The sequence below is a fragment of the Tachysurus fulvidraco genome, chromosome 17, assembly GCF_022655615.1.
Source record: "Tachysurus fulvidraco isolate hzauxx_2018 chromosome 17, HZAU_PFXX_2.0, whole genome shotgun sequence".
NCBI classification, from domain to species: domain Eukaryota; kingdom Metazoa; phylum Chordata; class Actinopteri; order Siluriformes; family Bagridae; genus Tachysurus; species Tachysurus fulvidraco.
The window spans coordinates 740936-760935 of record NC_062534.1 but is presented as its reverse complement, the minus strand read 5'-3'; the positions used below and the strand labels follow the sequence as shown (position 1 = coordinate 760935).

The 20000-nt window shown below is 36.5% G+C and overlaps 1 protein-coding gene across 2 annotated transcripts; it reads right to left on the bottom strand.

The window, feature by feature from the left end:
• Window positions 1-2307: 2307 nt before the first annotated feature.
• On the bottom strand, window positions 2308-14716 carry pitx2 (paired-like homeodomain 2). Of its 2 annotated transcripts, XM_027155251.2 has the most exons (4): window positions 14244-14716; window positions 11951-12015; window positions 5721-5920; window positions 2310-3692 (listed from the first exon to the last, which is right to left on the bottom strand). In XM_027155251.2, the coding sequence occupies exons 2-4, from the start codon at window positions 11994-11996 to the stop codon at window positions 3114-3116; spliced, it is 825 nt and encodes a 274-aa protein (XP_027011052.1). In that variant the 5' UTR covers window positions 11997-12015; window positions 14244-14716; the 3' UTR covers window positions 2310-3113. The 2 variants fall into 2 exon arrangements, with proteins under 2 accessions (XP_027011051.1, XP_027011052.1); XM_027155250.2 differs by lacking the exons at window positions 11951-12015; window positions 14244-14716 and adding an exon at window positions 7085-7693 and having other exon boundaries at window positions 2308-3692.
• Window positions 14717-20000: the final 5284 nt, after the last annotated feature.

Below are 20000 nucleotides of genomic sequence, written 5' to 3'. Positions count from 1 at the left end.
TGCTTGTGTGTTTTTATTCTTGAGCATCAGCAAGACCAGTAACTGAACATCACAGTGATAAATAAGTGATTATCTGAACATGCCTGATCTCTTCTAACGATAACTATTACCTTTATTATTATTCTTTTTTTTTTAATTTCTCAGCAGAAAAATGATAAGTCAAGTACACAGTACACAGGACTACAGATGGATTGATCCAGTGTGGAATCATCAAAAATCATAAAGAGACAAATCTCTAACCATCTCTATACTTCTGTTCACTAGATGTTATAGAATTGTAATTTGGTGTCAGAAGCCTCTCTCTCTGTCTCTCTCTTTTTCTCTGTCTGTCTCTCCCTCTCTCTCTCCCTCTCTGTCTGTCTGTCTGTCCCTCTCTCTCTCTCCCTCTCTGTCTGTCTGTCTGTCCCCCTCTCTCTCTCTCTCTCTCTCTCTCTCTCTCTCTCTCTCTCTCTCTCTCTCTCTCTCTCTCTCTCTCTCTCTCTCTCTCTCTCTGTGTGTGTGTGTGTTCATGTTGTTTAGTGATGGGTGATGTCTCAGTGTTTATTGAGATGTGTATTGGTCTCCAGACAGCAGGCTGGATGCTTCAGTATCAGTTAGATCTCTTCTCTGAGCACATTAGCGAGGAAACACATTTCACACTGATGAATTGGCTATTACATGTAATTTATTGTGAGTCTCCTGGCACTGTCAGGACTCTGCTTTAGGACTTCAGGAGTTTTCTTCCTCTGTTTGAGCACAAACGTCTTTTTTTGTTGATGTTACAAATGTTAAAATCAGATGTGTATTTCAACATTGTGCTTGTTTTTGTGCTTCTTTATTTCCCAGGGAAGTTTAATCAGTTTTATCTGCTAGTGTCTTCTTGCTGTGATTTTCACACACACACACACACACACACACACACACACACACACACACACACACACACACACACACACACACACACACACACACACACACACACACACACAGTCTCATTGCCCTGGGAGATCTGTGTCTGTGTGTGATTTCTGTTTGCCCAGTCTTGGGATAATTATATTTTCAGAGAGGTATGAAGGTGCATTCATCACTGTGAGGCTAATGATGGGTTTGTGAACTTCACAAACACAAACACACACACTGTCTAGACTAAAGCAACAATAGAGAAATGACTCAGGGGTTAAAATGGGGCCGAAACAAACAGGCCTATACAATTAATAATAATAATAATAATAATAATAATAATAATAATAATAATAATAATAATAATAATAATAATGATGATGATGATGATGATTATGATGATAATAATAATAATGCAAACTGTTATATGAATATTTAATATCAGAATATAAAACGGTTTATATAAATGTGTAGAAAGTTTGTATCGTTCATAATAAATGGTATGAATACTGTAGTTAGTGTCACGTATTGAGTGTCACGTATTGATTTTACATTTATTATTAGTTTTATTTTGTTCTAATGCACAGTTTCACTCCACTCGTGACTCTTTAAGGGTCAAAGTTATTCCGTCGCTTTTAAATTTTTCTATTACGACTTCATCCGAAATTCGTTAATTTGTGCTACAAATTCGTTACTTACGCGAGATGGTAAAGACTTTAATCTCCATGTTTTACTAATGTTAGCCTGATCATCTCATTACTTTATGCGCGCGCACGCCGGGGCTCGTAGGCACGGCGTTTAGGGAGCATTTAGTGTTTGTGCATTTCCTTTATATTGATTCCATTTTTTACACACACACACACACACACACACACACACACACACACACACACACACACACACACACACACACACGTGTGTGTGTGTGTAAAATGGAATTATCAACAATAATAATAATAATAATAATAATAATAATAATAATAATAATAATAATAATAATAATAATAATAATAATAATAACACGGCTCATTTCACGCTGCAAACTTACTTAAGGCCATATCAGGGTACAGAACAAAACCCTTCCTACTTAGAGTGTGTATTCTTGTTATTTGTCTCCTGAACGAACAAACTGCTCTAACATGTATATTGAACCGGGCCGCTAATCAGGTCTGGACGTCTGACACACTTCATGTTGTGTATTTGGTAATAAAGTGTGTACTCTCTCTCTCTCTCTCTCTCTCTCTCTCTCTCTCTCTCTCTCTCTCTCTCTCTCTCTCTATCTCTCTCTCTCTCACACACACACACACACACACACACACACACACACACACACACACACACACACACACACACACACACAAACACACACACGCAGTAGAGCATTGTGACAAATCGTCCTGCACACAAACTCCTGACCAGACAGCGTATTTACTTCCATTAAATAAAACACAATAGTTTATTATTTTTGGGTTGTTGCAAAAAGAAAAAAAAATCCGTACCAAATAGTAGTACTATACACAGAGCAAAAAACAATTTCATTCATTTTTATCCCCGCAGAAACATTTTTGGGTTTTTATTTTCTACTCTAAATCTATATTCACAACAGACATTTAATAATAAATTTATATGGCAGGTTCGACTGGAGCCGCTCAGTATGTACATTCCCCCTTAACCTGCAAGCAAGACATATTCATCACATGCGGTGTTAAAGTGATTGTTTTCTTTTAGTTTTTTAAACCAAAGGCCCCGAAGCCTCTTACAAACCTGGAAGTGATATTCAGACATATATTTACACTTGAAGTCCAGTCATTTAAAGTCCAGTAGGCGAAAGAGAAATCAAATCGAGCTTATCTGGGTTTGTTAGTTGTTCTTTTTCTTGATAAATGCTACACACCCGTCGCTGAAAATTCTGAAACGTCCAACTTTATTTGTTGTTGATTTGTTGAAAACAAACTCCATCTGGACGACGAGCAGGAGGACGATAGCGAGCCTCGGTGCTTTAATTCGTTCTTCACTGTAGTGCCAGGTTTCATTTAGGAAGAAAATAAAATTAAAAGTTAAAGATGAAGTCCAAGGATTTCCGAGATGTTCAGTCCTTAATTTTCCGTGCGCTTTTATTTATTTTAATATTTATTTATCTGTGACGGGAAAATAAAACGAAAACATGTTCTGGTTTTTCCTGGGATTTCTTAGTTCTTAACTTTTTTTTGCGCTATTTTGATTTTTCTGTGCGTCTACACGGGTCTGTCCACGGCGTACTGACACGCGCTGAGGTTCGTGGCAGCGTTCTGGACTCCCGCGTAGCCGAAGCTCGAGTGCTGCTTGGCTTTGAGTCTCAGACTCGCCAGACTGGAGTTACACGTGTCCCGGTAGACGTAGGGTGGAGTCGGCGGGGCGTACGGACACGCGGCGGGCGAGTTGAGTGACGCGTTGCCGAGGTTGTTCAGGTTGTTGAGGCCGTTAAGACCGGACGTGGCCATTCCAGAGCTCATGCTCATGCTCATGGAGGAGATGGAGCTCGGCGCAGGAGGAGGTGGAGGAGGCGGCGGAGGCGCCGCGGAGAACATCGCCTGGGACGACAGCGGGCTGATGGAGTTCATCGAGTTGAAAAATGGGAAGCTTTTGGCCGAGAGAGAAGCCGGAGCGAGCCCTTTAGCCGCCGCCGCCCAGTTATTGTACGTGTAGCTCGGATACACGTCGTCATACGGCTGCACCAAGCCGTTAAACTGCGCGCCGAAGCCGTTCTTGCAGAGTTCAGCTTGCTGGTTACGTTCGCGCTTCCTCCATTTAGCGCGACGGTTCTTAAACCAAACCTGAAATAAACCAAATAATAAAAGATAAATAATAATAATAATAATAATAATAATAATAATGATAATAATAATAATAATAATTGTTACTGTTATTGTTATTATTATTATACATTTGTATTAACAGAATGATCATCAAAGAAAACACTATTCACAGTGAATAACACAGTTATTAACACGGTGAATAACAACAACAATAACTGGATATTAAATTTCTTATAACATAAATAAAGGCACTGAACAATAATGTTTCTTGTCGCGAATCTTGTACCATCAAGAACAGATGTTTTTTTTTTACCTTAATTGTGCGTGTATAGCTTTAATTAGCTTAAAGGGTTTCAACATCAGTTATGTTCTTTAAATTAATTATAAGGTATAAATATATTTAATAAGGATGTTGAGATGGCAGCGGGAGGAAAAGTGCAGTTTGGAGTTTTATTGCCGAGTGAGTATTTATCACTTTATTTATTTACTTTAACACGTTTAATTACAATTATTACATTCATGTTTTCGGCTACATTATAGTGTTTATTAACAACAGGCCGTGCCACTTCATTTCAGATTTGTTTTGGGGTAAATAAAGGGTTTATTTGTTTATTTCCTCTACACATGTGGGAGTGGAAACGCGGCGGTTTAACACCGTTTTGTTATCACACGCTTTCGTGTGGATTTAGACTTATATTCAGATGGTGGTCGTTCACAAGTCCGTCAGATTGCTTAGGTTACTTTTTTAAGTTAAAACATCACATCGTTTAATTGTTGGTGTCAGATTTATAGTCTCACTCATCTCTCTGTCTGCTCTTTAACCGAACTGCTCTTTATCAGTGTCTCATTTCATCCAAATCCCAATACACGTCCAGCTTTAGCTGTCAGTGTGTATTCCTCCTCCTCCCTAACGCCCGATGTGTATTCCACCTCCAAACCCAGCGTGTGTGTATTCCACTCTAAACCATAGCGCGTGTGTCTGTTTGTTGCCTCCCCACACACACTCTGACCCTAAACACACAACAAGGGAATGGCAATCACAAAAAAACACAAAGCTTTACACCTCTTTTACACCAGTATATGTTACTCTATTAGTGTGTGTGTGTGTGTGTGTGTGTGTGTGTGTGTGTGTGTGTGTGTGTGTGTGTGTGTGTGTGTGTTGCCTGTGTTGGCTGTAAAGCTTTTCCCTGCCTTAATTAGCTCAACACCAAACACATTTAGACTTATTGACCTTAATTTAGTTCAAACAGATCACATTTGACCTTTATTTCAAGACATAAAATATCAGACTTGATTCAGAACCCTGTTTAAGAATTTTAATGCGATTGAATGAAAAAAAAAGAGATCTGGATAGTTAAGAAAAATAAACATTTTGTGATTTATCATATGCGTATTGACACTTTATTAATTAAGTGCAATAATAAGTTTTAAACTTTAATATAGAACATCGCTAATTTAAATGTTCACTCACAATTATCTTTATGAACTTTAACATTCTTCTGTTTAAAAAAAAATCATATCTGTACGTCATAGAAAAACTTTTTTCCCTAAAATTTTAAGATTCTGAATTTGCGCCGTGCCTCAGAGATCCAGTCTGGGTCCATTCAGTTCACACAAATGAGCTAACGACTGGTCTATACTGAGAAAATTATTCACCTATTCTCCGCTCTCTCTCGCTTTGGATAAAAAAAAAATGTAAATAAAATCACCTTAATACCGAATAAAAGTGTAAACAATCAGCTCTAAGACGTAGACGGACGCTGGCTATAAGAACTATTAGCGACATGTTTTATTCAATAAAATAAAGGTTTCTTCAGTTTATTTATTAACAAATATTTGTGTGTGTGTGTGTGTGTGTGTGTGTGTGTGTGTGTGTGTGTGTGTGTGTGTGTGTGTGTGTGTGTGTGTGTAATATAATGAGATAAATATTTTATAATATTTTTCTTTAAACTCAAGAACAGTAGAACAGCGAGCGCTAATATATTTATAATGAACGTATATTTGCGTTTTTATTTTAATTATTGTTTAAATGATTTATTCTCATACCCGGACTCGCGCCTCCGTGAGATTGGTCCAGACGGCGATCTCCTCGCGCGTGCTCATGTCCGGGTAACGGTTCCGCTGGAATGTGGCCTCGAGCTCCTGCAGCTGCTGACTGGTGAAGTGCGTCCTCTGCCGCCGCTGCCGCTTTTTCTTCGACGGATCATCAGAAGAATCTTCGTTTTTACTCTGAACTTTCTCTTTTTCTACAGAAGCAAAACATTAAAAAAAGGAAAGAAGAATAAAAAGAGATAATTATTTATTTTAAAAATGTCACGATCAGGCTGCAGGTTCTGCTGAGGACAAACATTCACGGTCAGTTACGCGTCTCATCAACCGTGTAAGAGGTTTGGTTTTAATAAATAAATAAATAAATAAATAAATAAATAAATAAATAAATAAATAAATAAATAAATGGCTTTCCAATTCACACTGCGCTTTATTCACACACACACACACACACACACACACACACACACACACACACACACACACACACACACACACACACACACACACACACACACACACACACACACGGTGAAATCCAATTTTCACAAAAATTACACACATCACTGCAGCTCCACAAACCAAGAAGAAGAGCTTTTATTTTTTTCCGATTGTCTCAGGAGAGTCGATTCATTTAAAGAGCCTCCAGAGAGCTTCTTCCTAAAGGAACCAAATAACCCAAAGGTTTCTAAGTCGGACTCTGAGCTGAGAAATACTTAAAAATACTTAAGAATTCACACGTGATAATTAAATTAAAAAAATCACACTTTATTTCTCTAAATTTCAAATTCTCTCTCTCTCTCTCTCTCTCTCTCTCTCTCTCTCTCTCTCATACACGCGCGCGTACACGTTTTCAGCACAGACACAAACACTTTTGCGCACATAAATCAACGTAAATAAACACAACAAGCTGAATACAATGTGGTTTACATTTCATGTCGAGTCACAACTCCACTTAATTTACCTCCTTCATTAAGTTAAAAAAAATCAGCTCCTTTTTAAAAATTATAAAATGTCTTAGTTAAAAAAAACGCGCAGCTCTTTACAGAAGGACAGAATTTTCAGTCAGAATTTTAACATAATTTATACTCTTGAGGCTAATTATAATTATGATTATTAAAGTGATTGTTCACACAGTTAAATGAGCACCTGTTGCTTTAGCGCATCACAATTTACAAAATGAAATATACAGCCGGCTGGTTCCGAAGTGTTCCATCAACACTAAGAGCTAATTTAACACTTTACGTGTTAATTCCTTAACCTAGGTGTTGAGATCGAAATGAAGACCTCTCTCTCTCTCTCTCTCTCTCTCTCTCTCTCTCTCTCTCTCTCTCTCTCTCTCTCCTTGAATCTGGTCGTACCTGCAACCTCAGGACTGTGTGTGTCTGTGTTTCCTTCCACTCCGTGTTTGGAGGCCATGTGGAGAGCCGTGATCAGTTTGGAACCTCCTGAGATGTGATGATGGTGATGATGGTGATGATTTAAACTCAGCGGATCCTTCATCGAGTTCATCGAGGGTTAAGCAATAAAATAAAAAACATGCAAGTCGCGTTTTCGGTTTAAACTCCGGAACTCAAAAAACAGGAATAAAAGACACACTGCGACGTGTGTGTGTGTGTGTGTGTGTGTGTGTGTGTGTGTGTGTGTGTGTGTGTGTGTCCGCTTAGCAGATCCTTCCTCACTCAGATCAGACCTTCTTCTTCTTCTCAAAAATTAAAAAACAAAATATTTTCCAGCTCAACCCGAAGGTTTACCCTGAGCAGTGTGTGTGTGTGTGTGTGTGTGTGTGTGTGTGTATGTGTATGTGTGTGTATGTGTGTATCGCAGCAGTAAATGAGCGCAGACTGACAGAGACAGGCAGCAGATATTAGATCCACACACACACTTTCTCTCACACACATATTTCTCAAACTGCCATCTCTCTCTTCCAGCCCTCTTTCAGCTGTTCTTCTGCTCTTTTGCCAGTCCAAATCTCTCTCTCTCTCTCTCTCTCTCTCTCTCTCTCTCTCTCTCTCTCTCTCTCTCTCTCTCTCTCTCTCTGACGTCACTTAGGCTCCTCCCACCGTTTTTGACAGGTCATCAAAGTCCACATGATTGCGTCGGCAGCCAATGAGAGGTATGTGTGTGTTTGTCTGAGTGTGTTTGTGTGTGTGTGTGTGTGTGTGTGTGTGTGTGTGTGTGTGTGTGTGTGTGTGTGTGTGTGTGTGTGTGTGTGTGTGTGTGTGTGTGTTCGCATGAAGATTTTAGAGGCCACATTGATGTTCCCACAAAACACAGGAAGCCACTTTATAGCAACCAACTTAAAAAAGAAAAAGGAAATAAATCTCAGGATCTTCACGTCAATAATCACATAATCCATACGTGAAATTTACATTTACGCGGTTTTTAGGCACTGTGTTATTTCACATATTTTTCATATGCGATTCATTTTTTGTAGAAGAAAAAAAAGAAGCACCCATGTCTTATTCTGAGAGAAGTTGCATTATGGTATATTGGACACTTCATTCAACATCCTTGCATTTGTTTAGTATATGATTTCTGCGACTTTGGAGTTGTTAAATGTCCTGCACACTGCTTCGTCTAGAGGACTGGAGTATGAACTATTACTGTATTATAACTGAATGTTATAACATGCCGGCTGTGCCAGAACACACAGCCGCATTCAGACAGGTTGACGAGACAAAACGACGAGAAATAGCCAGTTCAGTGCTGTAGGTGTTAATTCTTTGCTTTCACTCTTGAGTTCTGTCTAGAACCTGTGGCCTCGGGGCTGTCTGGGTTTCTGCGCTCCGTGTTTGGAAGCCAAATTCCCTAAATTCTCAGTTTTAAAAACACACAAGTTCAGGATCCTAAACTTCTGTTTAAAGACGAAACCTATTTTACTTTTTTATTTCAATTTGTTTCTATTCTGCAGTTCATTACTCAATTAAGACTGATACTCGTGCGGTTCTCTCTCTCTCTCTCTCTCTCTCTCTCTCTCTCTCTCTCTCTCTCTCTCTCTCTCTCTCTCTCTCTCTCACACACACACACACACACACACACACACACACACACACACACACACACCTTGCGCAGTCATGTTTCTAAGATGTCCCAGAATTATTAGTCGATTAGTCACCGAAAAAGCTTCAGTGTTCTTCTAGGAAAAGCATCTCCTAGAAATGTGCATGATGGAAATGATCATGATTTGTATCTGGAATGATAGTTATGGTGGTGATAGTTATGGTGCAGTTCGCTAAAACTCGACAAGGAGATAAATATGTCCACAACCACAGGTGAACTGTAGGCTAATGTGTTCTTACTTTTATATAAAAAAATGTTTAAAGTCTTCTTTTTTATTTGAACAATTCATGTTATTCACGGAGCTGTGGCTTAATTAAAGTCCTTTAAATCAAATTAAATTAGTCATGCATTATAGTGATTAGTAGATGAAAGAAGAAGAAGATGATGAAGAAGTACTAATGATTATCTAGTCACAAAATCAAACCTTTTTAAATTCTAAAGGACATTTAAATCCCTTTTATTCACTCATTCGGTAGTTGTTTTATATATTTTTTTCTCCCTTCACTCAATAAAGAAAGATCGTTCGATTTCTGGAACTGTCTATTACATACCCTTTATTTGCCCTCCAAAAAAACAGTCTGATTTACATTCACAGTCCTGAGTTCTCTATTTAATCTTTATTTAATCCGCGAATACATAAAAATGTGCTGTACAAATACAACTGAATTCATTTATAGTTGAATCGATTTTTAAATCGATTTTTATTCCAGTGTTGGTGTGGAGTTATTCATACAAAATCAACAGAAAAGTAGCAGGAATGTGATTCATTATTCATCATAATTAATACTGTTTCACTCATAACTGTAAAGTAAACAAATGGACAGATATTAAATTTGCGCAAATTATATATAAAATTAATTACGCCAATGATCTCAGACACTACAACACCAACACATACTACTACTACTTATAATAATAATAATAATAATAATAATAATAATAATAATAATAATAATAATAATAATAATAATAGCCAGGAGCGTGAGCATTTTTCGCAAACACTGATGCAGTTTAAATTTGCAGTTTTTTTTCCTGTCGTCTTTTTTGCCTGATCGGTGCCGGATTATTTCGCCATATTCAGGATTTGAGGATGCTGTGGATTTACATACGCGCTAATTACCGATTCAGTCAATATTGAGCGCGAGGACAGAGGCTTTTCCGCAGGATTACCGAGCACAGCACATTCCACCATTACTCTATTGCCCTTCAGCATGCAGGATTTCAGTGCACACTTAGTTTTTGCCCCCTGTGGACTGCATATATTAGAGAGAGAGAGAGAGAGAGAGAGAGAGAGAGAGAGAGAGAGAGAGAGAGAGAGAGAGAGAGAGAGAGAGAGAGGGAGAGAGAGAGAGTCTTTCTCCTGCATCACTCCCGTCCTTTTCATGTTGTCTTTTTATTACATTTTTACCCTTCCATTTATTAGCTTATTTTCTACATATTTATTTTACTATTTAAAATTTTATTTCTTTAGTCACGTCATCGCTACATTTCTATGTATTACTTCAAAAATTGTATTATATAGAAAATTAGTACCTAATACAAGTCTATAACGCCCAATCATACCGCACTGTTTATTTGTTTTTGCTTTAAAATGTTCTTTTTTTATTATTATATTTTTTGTTATAGCCTATATATTTATTGTCCTACAGATCTCTAGTCCACTGCTATCCGTCTCTACACAGTTTACTGTAATGTAAGTCGCTTTTGCATCAGAGCTTACCTATTTAAATAATGGAACAAAACCTAAACATCACTTGGAAATATGTGAAAGTAATGAATACTTACATTAATGAATACATACATCTTGTGCTCAAGAGCGAAACAAACACACAGAAGCAACTTTTGAAATAAATAAAAAATCACCAATCAACAAGTCAACAAAGCAACTATTCCACTCAGAAATCGGTTTCAAAAATTCTCCACACACACACACACACACACACACACACACACACACACACACACACACACACACACACACACACACACACACACACACACACACACACACACACACATGAGCCGAGAGCAAGTGTAGTGATAAAAAAAAAAAGCAAAAAAAATAACCTTCTCGTTTTCTTCATTTTCTACTACACTTCCTGCTCAGACCGCCAGGGGTCCATCTGACACAATAAACCACCCTACACACACACACACACACACACACACACACACACACACACACACACACACACACACACACACACACACACACACACACACACACACACACACACACACACACACACACACACACACACACACACGATGACACGAGCGAAGACACGGAACAGTGTATAATAAATTCTCTTATTCAAGAGTTGAGGGAAAGAAAGAAAGAAAGAAAGAAAGAAAGAAAGAAAGAAAGAAAGAAAGAAAGAAAGAAAGAAAGTGTGTAAGATAATTAAATAATGAAATAATTACATTAAAAAAGATCATCAACAGATCCACAGGAAACTTCTGAGGCTATGTTGAATTCACACAAAAGAATCTACAGCAAGCTCCGTAAACCAAGAGACGATTAAATAAATCATCAATCAATCAATAAAACGGCTTAGTAGACAATAAAAGGCAGAAAAAGTTACAATAAAGTGACATTTATTTCTAGTAATATGAAAGCAACTGCTGAGGCGGTGATATTCAAACACAAAAGAATTTCTATCTCAAAGCCAATTGTAACAAATAAACAGAGATTAAATGGAAGGCGTTATATAACACCAAGCCTTTATATATGTATGTATATTTGTTATTCCTTCTTACCAAATAAAAAACACTCACACACAAAGAAGAGTATATAGAAAAATCAAATGTAAAAGATTATAAATAAGTGAACAAAATAAATATAATAAGAATTTTTTCCCATGGCCGAAATCAAAAGGGGAAAAATATAATGCAATTATTTAAAAACATCAGAGACAAACAATGCTGTTGTACAAAGAAAGAAAGAAAGAAAGAAAGAAAGAAAGAAAGAAAGAAAGAAAGAAAGAAAGAAAGAAAAGAAAAGATGATGTGGAAGGAAGTTTCCTTTAAACAGCCGACAAGTGAATTAATAATAATTCAAACAATAATTATTGAATTAAGGATTACCTCCAGAGATGCGTGAGTATAAACAAAAACCCCAAACAAACAAATGAATGAATGAATAAATTGGCGGATTTACTCACCCAGTTGCACACACGTTGACACAAGTTTTCTGCAGTGAGAATCCATTTAGTTTATTGTTCAATATCTGTAAAAAAAAAAACAAAAAAAACAAAAAAAGAAGATACGATTTGTTAGGGCATAATATCAACAACAACAACAACAAAATAAATAAATAAATACATAAATAATAATAATAATAATAATAATAATAATAATAATAATAATAATAATAATAAGAAGAAGAAGAAGAAGAAGAAGAAGAAGAAGAAGAATCATCATCATCATCATCATCATCATCACTGGATGGAGTATTTGGCTTTGAAACCGGAAGTGCGTCAGGTCCCTCTTCATTTGTTTTGAAATCCCTCCGAGACCGCGCTAATTAAGGTGGAGTGTGTGTGCGCGTGTTTGTGCACATGTGCATGCATGCATGCATGAATACCTGGGTGCGAGTGTGTGTGTATGTGTGTGTGTGTATGGTGTGTGTCAGGGTGCAGGAAGTCGGTGGAGTGATTGGGCGGTAAAATCAGCGGGATTAGTGTGTGATTGAGATGTCTGTCGGTCGGATATTACTAAATTCATTATGTGTGTGTGTGTGTGTGTGTGTGTGTGTGTGTGTGTGTGTGTGTGTGTGTGTGTGTGTGTGTGTGTGTGTGTGTAATAACACACAGATGGCCTTTATTAGTGCGGCGCTGCTCTGTTTGATTATGATAATCGACACCGCGAAATCTGCCCGCTGTTAACACACACACGTCCTTTGTGCATGTATGATGTGTGTGTGTGTGTGTGTGTGTGTGTGTGTGTGTGTGTGTGTGTGTGTGTGTGATCAGATTTCTGATCAATAATCCCAGAAATGACACATTATTGTTGTTATTATCATCATCATCATCATCATCATCATCATCATCATCATCATTATTATTATTATTATTATTATTATTATTATTATTATTATTATTATTATTAGTAGTAGTAGTAGTAGTAGTAGTAGTAGTAGTAGTAGTAGTAGTAATAGTATGATATTGGGTGATGAATTTGTTTTAATTCTACTGCTGATGATTTGTCTTGTATTTTGAATCTCCGCGAAAATGTTGATGAATTACTGGCTTTCAATATAAATAACTGAAATATAATATAACTAATATAAAGAATTTGTTCATTTATTTGTTTGTTTATTTATTTATATATTTTTAGTTCAGTCGGTGGAACATCCTTTCGTCGTTATCTAGTTATAATTAATTTTCAGTCTGTAAAGTAGTTATTTGTGAGATCTGTATTCATACCAAGTGCTCGATTATTCTATTTAAATAATAATAATAATAATAATAATAATAATAATAATAATAATAATAATAATAATAATAATAATAATAATAATAACAAAAAACACACTCTTTTTTTACTTTTTAAAGGATTTTCACATTTATCATTTGTTTCCTAATTGGAAAATTAGAATGATAATTTAATTATATAAATGAACAGTTTAATCTGTTCAAACCACGTGACTATTCTCTTAAGCTTGTTTAGTTTAATATGATTTAAACAATCAAAATATATTATTGCCGTGCCGTTTAATTATCTTTAAAATATTGAACATGGCTGCTATCTCTGTAATCTGTACTATGTGATTATAAACTGATGTATACTTTGTCAGGTTTAATTTTATTTTATTTCTACATTTTTGTACATGTTCTCAAATCATTTTGAAATTTGAAAGTTATTGACTCTCTCTCTCTCTCTCTCTCTCTCTCTCTCTCTCTCTCTCTCTCTCTCTCTCTCTGTGTGTGTGTGTGTGTGTGTGTGTGTGTGTGTGTGTGTGTGTGTGTGTGTGTGTGTGTGTGTGTGTGTTAATATGTGTATTAATGTTATCAGCATTAACATCAGCTTTATCTTTGATATTGTTAGTTAAGAAATCAAAACTTTCATTTTCTTTTGAACTTTTTAAGCTATAAATCATCCCATCTTTAATGTGTTTAATAATGTGTGAAAAAAAATTTGTATAAAATATAAACTAATACAAATAATTATTAAATTATAATCGTTTTTCTTTTCTTTTCTTTTTTTTCTTTTCTTTTCCAGGCTGCAAAGCACTTGTGTATTAATGTTAATATCAGCTACATAATTAATAACGAATCAGAATATTCTAGAATATTATTACATTCAATTAGTCTGATTTGCTCTTCTGTGTTATAGTAATAGTTGCAAATCCGATTAAATCTTGACCAAAATCCACTTTAAAAGAAAAAAAAGGGAAAAACTTGAATCATTTTCATGCACGCGCGCCCAAAACACCATCCCGAACTTTGCACTTACCGTGTACTAACACTGGCTCTGTGTCTCTCGCGTGTATATGTGTGTATATTCGTGTCGATTCTTTTCTTCAAAGAGAATAATTCCACAATTGCGACATGAATGTTCTCCAGCAGGTCGGTCCAGCTCGGCTTTTGTCCTCCTGTCCACGGTGCGTGGAAACGCGGTACTGTGTGTTGTGAGTGCGTGGCGTGTTGGTGGTTTTTTGTGCAGTCGCATGAGTTTCGGTGCGGGATGAAAACACAATGCGAGACTTCAGCAGGTCTCTCTCTCTCTCTCTCTCTCTCTCTCTCTCTCTCTCTCTCTCTCTCTCTCTCTCTCTCTCTCTCTCTCTGGAGTGCGTGGGACTGCGGCAGCAACTTTTATTTTCCTAACACACACGCACGCACACACACACACACACACACACACACACACACACACACACACACACACACACACACAGAGAGAGAGAGAGAGAGAGAGAGAGAGAGAGAGAGAGAGAGAGAGAGAGAGAGAGAGAGAGAGCAGACGAGCGTTGCACGTTCCTCCCTTTCGCGAGCTCTGACCCACAACCAGTGGGCGTGTGCGCTGTGTGTGTGTGTGTGTGTGTGTGTGTGTGTGTGTGTGTGTGTGTGTGTGTGTGTGTGTGTGTGTGTGTGTGTGTGTGTTTATGTATGTGTGTGTAGAGTTCTGCGTCTCCTTAATTAGGTTTAAATTAATAGTCCAAACAATAAACAACATATCTAAATGACAAGATTAAAACACAGAATATTAAGATAATTTATTGTTTTTTTTATATTTATTTTAATAGAATTTATTTAATGGCGCATACAATTATATATATATTTTCGGCTAAGTGAGTTAATAATAATAATAATAATAATAATAATAATAATAATAATAATAATAATAATAATAATAATATATTTTATCATTTCTATTCTTCTACTACCGGAACTTATCTATACACATTTTGCATGTATTTATTTTCTGTTTTAATCCTAATATTAGAATAATACACATTACCTCTTATATACGTGTGCGCGTGTCTGTTTGTAATTAGATATTAAATATTTACATATTTTTGATGTGAAATTTTCTCTTAATTGCGCACACCATGTGCACCGGGTTTGTTTCAGAGAAATCGATGTTAATTCCCGCGGGATATTTGAACAATTTATTTGTAAAACAGGCCGAAATACAATACAATTATCGAAAGCAGATCTAAACCGATAATATTTACAGAATTGTTGATACTCTCACGATGATGTTTTATTCACAGAATTAAAGCGAAGTGACGCTTTAGTGTCGTTTTCTAATTAGTAACACATTGAAAGTGGAATATAACGAGTCCATTATATATGTGAATGGAATTTAATTTGTGTGTGTGTGTGTGTGTGTGTGTGTGTGTGTGTGTGTGTGTGTGTGTGTGTGTGTGTGTGTGTGTGTGTGTGTTTAAGGCCCACGCAGATGAAGTGAAGTGAAGTGAAGTGAAGTGAACAGCTGGCCGGGATGTAAAACGCTCTTTAAAGATCCGGAGGCTCATTTTCATCTGAAGCAAAGCCTTAATCCTGTTTTAACATTTTTGGTCATACATCCATTAAAGCGGTAATTAATGAGGGAGTCCCACAAGCGCCTGATTATTGGAGCTGAAAAGCACCACGTATTGCTGGGGTTTTACCTAAAAATCTGTCTGAGCGAAGAGTTGCTCAAATCGGACACGATGTCTGTTTTTATTTATTTATTTTATTTCATCCTCCATCGCTGTGTTGTCACAAAACGTGCATTAAGCCACATAATCACAAAATAATACACTAAAATCTATAAACACCTTATGTCAGTATTATAATAATATTAAAACGATTTCTGAAATTAATTGACATTCTAATGGCACGTGCATGTGTACTGAACATATACTGAATATAAGAGAATAAAAACGCGCGAGTGTTTATCATTTAGCAGTTTATAACTGTTCAAAAAGTGATTTATAAATTAACTTATGACACATTCATAATCGTTGAACACAGGGGTGAGATAAGAGGGGGTGGGGGTGTGAGTACAAGGGCTAGGCACCTATCATGCACAAATATTCTTTTATAATAACGTCATAAAACATGCATTAAATATAATATTTATGTGATAAAAAAAGATATGTCAGTATTATGTCCTTATTCAAAACATGGCGATTAATTAAGTGAACTGATTTATGTAATGGAAAAAGAATTCATAGCCAGTGAATACATACATACATACATACATACATACATACATACATACATACATACATACATACATACATACATACATACACACACACACACACACACACACACACACACACACACACACACACACACACACACACACACACACACACACACACACACATACATTCTCTCTCTCTCTCTCTCTCTCTCTCTCTCTCTCTCTCTCTCACACACACACACACACAAACAAACACAAACACACACACACACACACACACACACACACACACACACACACACACACACACACACACACACACACACACACACACACACACACACACACACACACACATACATACATACATACTGACAGAAAAGAAAAAACACATTCATAAAGCATGGACTTACTCCACAACACCTAATAGACAGATGTGTCTGTAGATATGTAATAACACACTTATAAGCAAATCAATATGGAACACAAAGTTATACATAAAATATTTCATTATTTAATATGTTTATGAGAATCTATGTCAGTAGTCTCACTATCACATGAGTTTATGATTGGTACTGACGTACAGACATAAGTAAATGTATAGTGTACATAACATAAAATATGGTATTCATAAAACCTTCTTATTATATTTATAAAAAGTGAACATAATTATCAGATATTGAGTATTTATTAGCACTTTATACCAGTCAGTATTATTGCTGTTGCCTCAGTGTGACGTGAGATGTTTTAGAAAAAAAAAACATAGCCAGAAAAGAATATAGAAATAGTTACAAGATGCTGCTTTAATATTTGCATCAGTTATAACGAAGCATTATGCACTAGCATTAGCTAATCGTACACTGCACTGTCCAGGCTGCATCTTCAAGGCAATCTTCAATCTTCAATCTTCAATCTTCAATCTTCAAGTTCAACGTGGAACTTTTTATCTATACAAAAATCAGTGTTCTAACTTTATTAAGGAGTAAAATCTAGGACTTTCTTTTTCTCTTGATGAAAAAAAAATCAGGATAGAAAACATGAGACAAGGTTTGGAGAAGACGTCTCTCTTTTATTTCTGCTAGCGACTCATCGTTCATCCTGAAGAACAGACGGCGAACCGAACAACCCCAAAAATACTATACATTTTAAAGCCGAATCTGCTTCCTGCCCTTTAAAATATTTAAACAAGACAAATGATTAAATTTTAAAGCTGTCATAAGTTACATTATCTAAAGCAGGGAACTGCTTGGATTTTATATGTTTTTGTCTTTAAAAAATTCATATTTACAAGTTAGATTGAAATTCACATAATATGATTTAGCTTTAAAAAATCTATTAAATGTTTACGTGAGAGTTAACCATTTGATTAGTGCTTTTTTTTAAATTAGCTTTTACCTTTAAATTGTTACCTTCACTAGCAGGAATAAATTCAGATGTACATTTTAATGCTAAGGGATTATAACAGCTTTACAAGCACAATAACAAGAGAACTAATAAGAAATTACAAACAAGATAAATCCAAATGCTAGCCATTTTAATGCTAATAATGCTTACTGCACCTTTAAATATTACAATGAACGATTACATTTCAAAGTTACTTGTATCTCTGGATTCTTTTTCCTTCCTAATCTATTTTAAATAATTAAATGCCATTTCACTGCACCTCCAAAGGTTGTGCTCCACTTTTCAGCTAATGCTTAGTTTTACCCAAAGCTGTAAATCCTAAACTGGATCAGTTTACGTACCGCTAACATGCTAAAGTCGAAACGTGGAGAAGGAGAGTGGGGCTGAGGGAGACTGCGAGCATGTCGCACAGAGCAGCACTTCTCATTTAAAGCCTGAGCTACGTAATTTTTACTGCCTTGTTGGCTTAACGACAACAAGAGCCCTTGATTAGCCAAATTAGCATGGACGATTTGCTAACGGCTCTCGAAACCATTGAAAGATTTTCAGGATTTCATAAAGCCAATAATATTACTGCAGTTCTACACATGCTGCGGTTAACAGTCACAATCTGGCAGGAAGGACGAAGCACCAGCGAGGCCAACAGTAGTCATACACACAAACATACACACACACACACACACACACACACACACACACACACACACACACACACACACACACACACACACACACACACACACACAGGCTAACACAGCACTAGCTGCCGAACCATATATTTAAATCTCACTCAAACACTGGCTCCGGTTTATAAACTATTAATACCTTATTTACTGCGGCACCAAATGTCCATCAGTGACGTGATACAGCTTCTTTACTGCTGCTAATTTAATATCAGGAGAAACCCTGAGCGAAGCGATAATGTTTTTAGCCATACGGCTGGATTAATAACTTCTGTTTTATGACTAGCTCGTACTAGCATGTGAACTTTAAACTCACATTCAGCAGGAGCGAATGCTTTTAAATATCTCTCATTTGAATTGACTGATTATTGAATCCAATAGCCTCCTGAATCTTATGTACATTATATATACACTTACCTGTATATACACTACATGTACATGCTAACCCTATAACTATAACGAGCATCATAGTAAACAGGCTAACATACAAACTAGCATTAAACTACTGTATATCCACCTCCAATTCTGCGTTTTTATTGATCAGGACCTAAAAACAACCACCTTAACAACGTCTACACACAACTAACCTTAGGTGTCAACAACAACAGATTTTAATGTGTTTCAATATTATTTTTCTTCCAAAAAACCCCCCAAAAAACCCAACATTCCGAAAAATAAGCGCTCTTATTGAATGTAGGACTAAGTCACTTGGACTACAGATGTTCTGTAGGAGTTTTAATGGTGTATTTAATGCAGAGTTTCAGTCTCTCACATCTTTTTAGAGATATTTTCAGCCACATTTCAACATTGTACCAGTTCATTTATGTTGAAGATGAATGGTTAATAAACATCTCTCTTAACATCCTGCCACAGCATCTCAGTGGGGTTGAGGTCTGGACCTTGACATGGCCATTCCAACACATGTATTTTTTACTTATTTGGCTATTGAGACGTGTGTGTGTGTGTGTGTGTGTGTGTGTGTGTGTGTGTGTGTGTGTGTGTGTGTGTGTGTGTGTGTGTGTGTGTGTGTGTGTGTGTGTGTGTGTGTGTGTGTTGGTGTGTTTGGGATCTTTGTCATGTAGCATGACATAATTTCAGCTCAGATTTTATTCTGTTAAGAATATTTTGCAGTAAAGTGGAGTTCATTACTGTCTCTATGAAGTTTCCCAGCTCCTGTGCCTGCAAACCCGATCAGATCAGTGTGAAGTGTCCAAGATCAGATGGCATTGTGTTTTCATCTCGCACCAAATCATGCACAGCCACATGTATGGTGAAAAGCAAGCTTTAGTTTAGCTCGGTTTGGCTGTGTATGATGACCCAGGTGTAGTATTTGGGTTTTTTAAGGTCTGATCTTGGACTGAATTTTCTGGGACTCTCATTTGTAAACAGTCGCTCATTGTAGAACAGTAAATATCAGATTGTTTGGAGACAGCCTTATAACCCTCCCAGACTTCCCAGCAGCAATAATGTCTTCTTTGAGGTCATG

Excerpts from the sequence above, each read along its gene's own strand:
- pitx2 (XM_027155250.2), bottom strand. The coding sequence starts at position 7,235 with ATGAACTCGATGAAGGATCCGCTGAGTTTAAATCATCACCATCATCAC. Across the intron at positions 5,921-7,084 it reads ACACAGTCCTGAGGTTGCAG|AAAAAGAGAAAGTTCAGAGT; the intron begins GTACGACCAGAT and ends TTGCTTCTGTAG. Across the intron at positions 3,693-5,720 it reads TCACGGAGGCGCGAGTCCGG|GTTTGGTTTAAGAACCGTCG; the intron begins GTATGAGAATAA and ends GGTTTATTTCAG.